Source organism: Synchiropus splendidus, chromosome 5, assembly GCF_027744825.2.
Source record: "Synchiropus splendidus isolate RoL2022-P1 chromosome 5, RoL_Sspl_1.0, whole genome shotgun sequence".
NCBI classification, from domain to species: Eukaryota; Metazoa; Chordata; class Actinopteri; order Syngnathiformes; family Callionymidae; genus Synchiropus; species Synchiropus splendidus.
The window spans coordinates 21,235,377-21,244,257 of record NC_071338.1 but is presented as its reverse complement, the minus strand read 5'-3'; the positions used below and the strand labels follow the sequence as shown (position 1 = coordinate 21,244,257).

General features: G+C 46.3%; 1 protein-coding gene across 1 annotated transcript; it reads right to left on the bottom strand.

The window, feature by feature from the left end:
• Positions 1–858: 858 nt before the first annotated feature.
• dld (deltaD) lies at positions 859–7,666 on the bottom strand. Its single transcript, XM_053865249.1, has 12 exons — positions 7,330–7,666; positions 6,939–7,241; positions 6,390–6,450; positions 5,505–5,762; positions 4,464–4,524; positions 4,255–4,385; positions 4,000–4,169; positions 3,699–3,915; positions 3,443–3,616; positions 2,614–3,352; positions 2,253–2,535; positions 859–2,167 (listed from the first exon to the last, which is right to left on the bottom strand). Exons 1-12 carry the CDS (start codon positions 7,384–7,386, stop codon positions 2,162–2,164), a joined length of 2,460 nt encoding a protein of 819 aa, XP_053721224.1. The 5' UTR covers positions 7,387–7,666; the 3' UTR covers positions 859–2,161.
• Positions 7,667–8,881: the final 1,215 nt, after the last annotated feature.

The following is an 8,881-nucleotide window of genomic DNA, read 5'->3' as shown; positions in this document are numbered from 1 at the left end:
GTTCTCCACTGACCAGGATGAACACTATCCTTTCAGGTTGGGAGATCTTCCTCTTTGATCCTTCCTGTACTGAAAGGTGCGCCCCAGGGCACAGTGTGACATTTTGAATAAATATGATCTTTTTTATGCGGATACTTTGCCAGTGTTCATCCAAATTCACTTTGTTTTAAAGCAGCAAAATACAAATAGACCGGAATATAAATGTCTGAAATACTGTAGATGTATACTAAAACACACTCTGAAATGCCATCCTGCCTCTTGTGGACTGCAGTGTCTGACTGTTCATGAATATTATTGAGCAACAAATTGACTGTGGTCAAACACAGTCGATGCGTGATCATATCTTATAATAAGTGGCAGCAATTGTATCCATCGATCCGTCACATCTGTCTAAGCTTATGGTTGTAACAGTCTGTTCACGTACCTACACATTTAAAACTCCTAAAAACTCCTGTTTGCTGACTCGCATTTACGTAATGTCCTGTTTTCCTACGTACTATTGCTTTTGCAGATGTGATGTCCAACCACACTGATGTCTCTGAGTAATTACATGCAGGTGCATATGAACGTATGGACATTCCATTTTGGAAGTACTTTCTTCATAATGTACATGAATTAGTTCCTCTGGTGAACCATTACTTGTTCCATGCCATAGCAACAACGACGGCACTCCCAAAATTGCAAAACCATCTCTTCCAATATCCCCCCTTACAGGAGTAAAAGTTCAAAAAAGGCATCAACACAACAGATGAGCTATATTTCTTCAATTTATTTTGGAAAAATATTGCGCATTGTTTTCCAGTAATAAAAATGACAGGCTCTGTACATACGACAGCTTTCTTAAATACAACACAGTCACAGTGGTCTCAAGTGCCTAACACATACTCATGCATACATATTTAATCACATACATACATTATCTGCCAAATATTAACGATCCAGCTTAAATTATAACATGTTCAACAATTTAAAAAAACATAATGAAAGACAAATAACATAATTAAATTAAAAGTATACAACTTTAGATAACAAATAAAGTTAAAACATTAATTCAATGATCCAAACCAAAAGGAGGCGGGTGATGGTGTCCTACAATTGGCTAATAGTGGAAGATGAGAGCGTGGAGGGAGCGGGCGTCCCCTCCAGGGCTCACATACACACACTCAAAAACACTCATAGACACGCACGCCTCCATAGTGCAATGAGGTCTTGGCAGTTAAGACTATTCCTCTATAGCTTGAGATCAGCGTCATCGTTTCAGAACAGGTCAAGCATTTGTGGGAAGGGGAAGTTGGAGGCTTCTTTCTAAATACAAACAAAACTTACAGGAAAGTCTATAAAAGGACACACAACAACATACAAATTCATCTAAAGTGAATAACATTACATTTGGTTTGATTGGTTTTTAGACTTTCCCATTGTTTGTTCTGTCATCATGAATGTTTTACAGCTCAACACATTGTCCTGTGTGTCAAACCTTCAGGAGTCAAGGACCACTATGGCCCAACAGGATCCATGTCGGATCGATCTGCAGTCACTACTGGAGTCTTCAGCTCTCGACTCTGCTGAGAACCAGCTCAGCTAACTGTGGTTCTGTCAGTGCTGCAGGACTTGAGATGTTCCCATCTTTTTTTTTTTTCAATAACAAACAACCCTTCATTCTACTGCACTGAGAAGAACAGTTCAATAACTTTGACAGAAAAAAACCCACAGCACGTATCAGTACTACAACAGTACTTTTAAAAAAGGTTCCCAGTACTCCAAAGGTACTACACATTGAATTCAATCAGTACACGAAGGTACTACATCCGTTAAAATCCGTCGGCTGTTGATCAGGAGTCCGACAGAAATGGATCAAGCTTGATGAGAGTCCATCTGAAGAATTTTCGACTGACTGGCTTTTCCATCGTCAGCCTGAGTCGTCATCAGACCTACGTCCATCTAAATTCACCCGTAGTACTACTGTAGTACCAAGTCCATGCCAATCAGTGCCGACTCCGTTCTGGCTGAGTAGCACCTTGGCTCGAAGTCCTCTGGCAAATTCCAGGGATCAGCAGCAAACAGCAGGAGTAAAACCTCCCGAGACTCGCTGAGCTCTACTGCTCAGGGCTGGTAGTGACCGAAAACCAGGGTAATCTGGTCTCTTCTGGTCTGTTAGGTATTATACCTGCAACAAACAAGAAAATACAAGTTTGAGTCACCTGCTAATAATATAATGACTGGTACATCTTTTTAAAGGAACCTCGTCTCACCTCTGTTGCAATGATACATTCATCCTTCTGGTCTGAGAGGACGTAGACCGACTGGTATTTGGTGTCTGGGGTACACTGGTACCGGCTGCTACCAGTGGGACTGCTGTATGAGACATCACTGGATGACTGGTACTTGTCCTCACTGGTTGATTGGTGCTTAAGATCATCTGTTGACTCGTATTTAGAGTCACAGGTTGCCTGATGGTCGAGGTCGACGGAGGACTCGTAGTGAAGTTTGCTGCAGCTGGCGGATTCTTCTAGATGTTTCTTTTCTGAGGCGTCACTGTAAAAGGACATGAAAAAACATTAAAAACTGTCCACAGCAGCATTACCGCCACAGTATAAATCGACTGATGTTTACCTGTTTTGTCTCTTTCTGTATCGCTCCTCAGCGTCAGATTCTTCCAGCATTTCACATTTGACCTCTGGCTCATAATGATCTTCTTCTTTACACAGCAACAGCTCCTCTGATCGCAGCTCATGCACCAGGTTGTACTCCACACCCGAGTAGCGGGACTTGAAGCCGTGCTTCTCTGATCCATTCAGTCCATTAAGTCCACTGATCCCACTCAGGCCACCAATGGAACCGGTCAGCTCTGAATTGTAATCCACCTTTTTATTTGTGTTTTTGACAGATGTGGTCATCATGGCGCCCAGCTCCTTGTCGCTGCGAAGGAAATTGTTGGTCGTGGTCAGATTGTTCATGGTCTCTCGGCTGTCGCTGTGAACGCTGTCCCCGTGGTGACTGTGCCGGTCCAAGAGCTTGACCCGGACGTAAACTACCAGAACAGAGCAGCCGATCAGCATGATCAGCACGAGGAAGATGCCGGCGCACACGGCCGTCCAGGGGAACTGGCTGTCGTCGTCTTCTGCATCATCAGCAATGTCTCCTTCTCGAGAAAGGTAGCGCTTGTCCGGCCCGTCCACTACAGGCTGACCTCTGGGAGCGTCGGGTAAGAGGAACTGGCAGTTGCGTCCACCATAGCCGGGGATGCAGGCGCAAACGTAGCGACTGTTACGCTCATGGCAGGTTGCTCCATTGTGGCAAGGATTGTGAGAGCAGCGAGACAGAGGAGTGCTGCAGTTTTCACCAATGTATCCTGCAAAATAAAAAGTAGGTTAGAAAAATGTAAATGATGTAGCTATGACATTACAATAAGCTACAATTATTGATTTGAAGTCAAGATTACCTGGTGGGCAGGTGCAGGTGTATCCTGTTGGTCCTTCCTGGCAGGTTCCACCATTCTGACAAGGATAGTACTGACAGTCTCCACCGATGCTGCCGCTGGTCTCACAGTTTTGACCAGAGAATCCCTCCGGACACCGGCAGAGATAAGAGTTCACCAGATCTACACACTCTGCACCTGCAGAATAAAAATGTATTAGTACCCAAATTAAAAGTTCTCGGACTCCTGGTTAAATATTTAGAAGCAAGCAAAGACCTACCATTCATACATGGGTTGGAATCGCAGTGGTCAATTTTCTTCTCACAGTTGAAACCAGCGTATCCTGACGGACACTGGCAGAAGTATCCGCCTTCGGGGTTGTCTACACAACGGCCAGCGTTGAAGCAAGGCCCGTCAGCGCAGGTACTGGCACTCAACTCGCAATTGTTGCCGTAGAAGCCAGGAGGGCATGTGCACTGGTAGCTGTTGTCGTGGTCCTAGGATGTAAATAAACCATGATTTCTTTTTGGCTCTGGTGTAAAGGTAACCTGAGATGTCAGATGTACCGATGTTATACTCACAATGCAACTTCCTCCATTCCGACAGGGGTTTCCAGAACATTCGTTGACCTCGATCTCACAGCTTGCTCCTGTGTATCCCGGGAGGCAGGAACAAGTGTAACTTCCTTGACCAGTGTTGGTGCAGGTGGCACCATTGAGACAGGGCTTGTGGTGAGTACAGTAGTTGAGATCTGTCGTGGAGAAGGACAGTGACACTTAGCCAACATGTCAAATACGGCCAAATATGAACGTTTGAGAATCGTGAGAAGCACTCACCCTGGTTGCAGAAGAGACCACCCCACCCTTCTTGGCAGTTACATTGCCAGGGTTGTTGGCAGGTGCCATGGAGGCAGCCCGGGTAACGGATGCAGTCGTCACAGTATCGGCCACTGAAGCCCACGCGACACCTATGAACACAACAAGTTGGTTAGTTACAACATCGACAAGGAGGAAATCTGGATTTATGAGTTTGATTTGGAACATACTTGCACTCTCCGGGTTTATCGCAGAAGCCATGGTCTTCATCACAGCCAGGAAGACAGATCGCTGCATGGACAGAAGAACAATTATTAAAATTATTATTGATGGTGATACGTTTACACATTTCACACCTTAGTTGTGGAAATTGGTACTTTCTTTGTGACAAACCAAGCACTCAAACCCATAGGAATGATACTTGGACTCATCAAGGGATTCCAGAAACTTTGTTCTCAGCGTAATTTACTTTCAGTTTTGGACACTAAAGAGGAACAAGCCAACGAGCTCCCAACATTAACATGGTTGCTCTCTAACACAAAAGCGACCCACACAAAGCCTCCTTTCTCCCCTTGACTGAGGGTCTGAAGTCCCTTTTCTCACCCTTGGCCCCTGTCCCCTCCTCCCTCCCTCTAATCCTGCTCTTCTCCCTTCCTCTTCCATCGTTCTTCCCCTCTAGCTGCTGCTCCTCCTCTCTTCTTCTAAATTCTCTCCTCCTTCACTCCTCACTCCCCTCATCCTCCCCCAGGGCCAGCTGGTCTGTGTGGAGCTAACCACCAGACAGCTGCTCCATTGTCTCCTCTCACCGAGCAGCTGCCCCCTCCACAACAATACACAACCCCGCTTGGCCAATCACTGGCCCGTCGCACAACAATACAGGACCCCCACTTTGCCAATCGGGGAGGAGGTTTGGAGCGAGGAGGCCCCAGTGGTCTAATGGAAGGCACGCGGCGTGTGAATTACTGAGGAGCCAGTGCGGCTCATTAGAATGGAGGCCTCTGGTGCAATGGGATAACTGACTGACGCCTGTTGCACACGGGCCCCGCATTAGGAGGTGGAAATAGTCCCCAAACAATGAAGATAGCCAAGTGACTGTTGGGGAAATTAACTTTGAGAAGTTGTTTTAGAAACTTCACATTGTTCGAGAATAATTATCAAACGTTTGCCCAAACCCTTTGATAACGCATCGGGGTCATTCATAGCATATCCGAATCGCCGACCCACAATCCTGAGTAATTAGTAATTAACTTCCTTGATTTGTAAACACTCACGTTCAGTGCAGTACTGCCCCTTCCAGCCGGAGTTGCAGATGATCTCTCCACGCTCGCCGCAGGTAAAGTGTCCAAAAGCATCATCTCTGGGTCGGCACAAGACAGAGCATCCTTCGCCGTAGTAGTACTCGTCACACAGGAAGCGGTAGGAGTAACGCAGTTCAGTCCGGCCAGAGATCTGCATGTCTTTGGACCATTCCTCTCCCACAGTGAGGTGCCGCTGAGTGGTGATCCTGCTGATCAATCGCTCTGGGTTGTCTGGAAAAAAGATACAGATTGTCATGAGTAACCACATCAAGAGTTGGATTTTCATTCACCTCACATTCAAAACACTGCTCAGCAACTTATCGAATATACAAGTGCAAGTTCAAGCTTGTTTAGATCATGTCATCTATGTGTTATAGTCCATTTGGATACCACTGCTTTACTGGGTGTTTTATTTAAACTGCATATTAGAGCTGATTCTTTTTACAGCTTTATATCGGTACACATTTACAAATTCTAAAATGTGCCGTCATCACTGCATTAAGTACCTACTTAGTATTATAAAGTTGCATTTTTTTCTTGAGCAATAAACGCTATCAGCGACCACCTGCTTTTCCACTATCTTGACCACACAATCCTGTGATGTGGTCCGTTAGCCATCATTAGAGCCGTAGTGATAAGAACGGCCATAAAGATAACAGCCTCAAATATAACACTTGAACTGGCACCTGCTTTTAAGATAGTTATACCAGCTCAAAATAATAACAAAGATATGTACTTTATAGTGCGTAATACAGACATGTTTGTGGTTTGGGATGACTTCGTCGACCACAAGCATTAGATGAATGAATGATTTAAGAGAAAATGAGAAGCCATCACTGCTTCCTTTCTGTCACCCACCTGTCGCCAGGTCGTCCAGAGAGTCAGTATGTAGAGCTTCAATGATCAGTGAAAACGTTCCCTGAGGAGAAAGAGAGACAGAGAGAGTCAACAGCTGCTGGGCCTGCATGTCTCCCTCCCACTCGGGCCTAATAAGGGCCACTATACCTGCTCCCCTTTCAGAGTCGTGCTACTATCACACTCTTGACACCACCGTAAAACCAAACCAGGCGGAATTTCACGCTGTGCTGCCAATGATGTGCCAACACAGAGGATGTTAAATTTCCCACCACGCTTGGACGTGGCGCAAAGAGGCGTTTGGTGGACCTCGCCCCCCCTTTTTCTATTCACCCCAAAACACCCCCCTCCCGTCGCTGTCCCCTACCGAAGAGCACAGAAACGCGACAATGGCCCCTCTCACACGCTGCTGACAAAGACCCTCACAAGTTTCGGAGCATCTGCTGCCATGAACATCCACAACAATGTGGAGAAGTCGCGCGTACAAGTGACAGGGGTTAATTTGAGGACGCTCAAACGACACAAAAATCACTAGCGAGCGCGTAAACATACCGGCCAAGTGAAGCCGAAGTTGAAGCGGACTGGGTTGGTGAAGCTGTCAGCGTTGGTCTCCGGCACCTGGAAGGAGTTGGAGCCCAGGACGGGGGTCACAGCTCCGCCGTAAGTGCAGGGAGGTTCGGGCGACACGCTGGCTTGGTAATGCTTCAAACATATCCGGAAGAAGGTCTTGCATTCACACTGCTGGTGGCCCTGTGGATGCGACGAGCCTCCCGGACAGCAGTTGGCGTTCCCCGTCACCCCTTTCTTATTGAGGAATTCCTGTAGTTTCAGCTCGAACACACCTGAGGCCGAAACCTGAGCGCACACAGACAACACGAAGCGAACGTAAAACAAATGACGGCGAAGTGACACTCGGACTCCAGCGCGCTGATGTTGGACCTACCTGGCAGGTGAGGAGGGCGACAGCGACCACCAGTGGCAGACACAGGCGTCCCATCATGATGACAGCCCTTCACACAAGCAGCGAAAGCTCCGCGACTTCTCAAACAATCATTGGGCAAAGTTGACGAACAGCAAAGACGATCCAAAGATCCTCTATTTTCCCATTCGATGCAGAAAAGAAAAATAATCCGCCGCCACGGAGAAAAGTCCTTTTGACGAAATCCCCTGTTTGTTAATTCCAATCAAAAGTGCGCAGGAAATCTGGATGATCTTGTTTGTTTCTTTTTAGAACTTGGTTGAAAGCGATAAATGTAATCAAATGCAAACAAACTTGTGTGTCAGTGTCTCTCTCAGTGTCTGATGGGTCTCCTGCCCCGCTCAGAGTTTTATACCGGCCCACTAGGCGAAGGGTAATAAGATGCAAATGAGCCCCTCTGCTCCTCTCCTTCCCCTCCCTTCCACAGTCACAAGTCCGCCCCGGGCCATCACAAAAGAGGAGGGGGGAGCACAACTTGTCCCCCCCCCTCTCATCTCTTTCTCTCAAAGGGACAGACCAAATGGCTAGTGAGCTGTTAAATGTGCAACAACCCCTCGCTTCCCCTGATGCCTCCCTCCTCCGGGGAGCCAAGGGTCCATCTACATTCCGACAAATTCTTTCTCTACTGTCCGAAATCTTCCACATCAAGAGAATGTTCATCGTGACTGAATGTTGCGTCTTATTGTTGGCACATTACTCTCATATTCGGCGGTTATGGTGAAGCCTTTTCCCCGGGGCCAGTCGACCACCCGCCCCAACAACGACCATCTGCTAGGCAACATTCCTATGGAGGTCCCCCTGCAGTGGCTTTCACATGATAACACTCTACACAAGTTCTGATGGGCTCTAGTTTATTGGAATTATGTTCAGCATACATCACTGTGGTATCTCATTTAAATGTAAATTAGGTTTGAAATTAACGTTTGTAAGATTAAAGATTACATGGCCAGTTTTAAGTCTTCAAAAAGCATCTCGTAGGGTCCATAATTAGATAACAGATGATTGGTTATCCGTTTCTTTTACTTTTTGTCTGGAAAAAAAGTGCTTTTCTGTTACACCATTCCAAATATCTACATTATTCTCTCCATCAGGAAACAATATAACTCCTATATCCCAGAAGGCATGCCTTTAAAAAAATCATTTCACAATTACAGAACCTGTCCAAATAATTTCGATAAACTAATTACACCATCGTGGTGTTTGGAAAACGCAGTGAGAAATGTCCTGATATTCAAAGCATTGACACCAGCTGAAACACACACTTATAACACTTAGTGTGTTTCCTTGCTGGGCAGTAAAGAGACCTGGTGGTGTGTCACTCGCGTGGCTGTCATTAAGGACTTTGTGGCGAGAGAGAGAGAAAAAAAGAGGGGTGGGGGGTGCGAGTGGGGGGCTTACAGGGAGTAAACTTTTTCTCTTTGTGCTTTCAGCTGTATGGTAATTGGGCCGGCAGCACCTGCTCCCGCACAATAATACAACACCAGAGAGATAGAGATAGAGAGGCATTGCGTAAAAG

Excerpts from the sequence above, each read along its gene's own strand:
- dld (XM_053865249.1), bottom strand. The coding sequence starts at position 7,386 with ATGATGGGACGCCTGTGTCTGCCACTGGTGGTCGCTGTCGCCCTCCTC. Across the intron at positions 4,386-4,463 it reads GATAAACCCGGAGAGTGCAA|GTGTCGCGTGGGCTTCAGTG; the intron begins GTATGTTCCAAA and ends TTGTGTTCATAG. Across the intron at positions 3,353-3,442 it reads CACCTGCACCTGCCCACCAG|GATACATTGGTGAAAACTGC; the intron begins GTAATCTTGACT and ends TTTATTTTGCAG.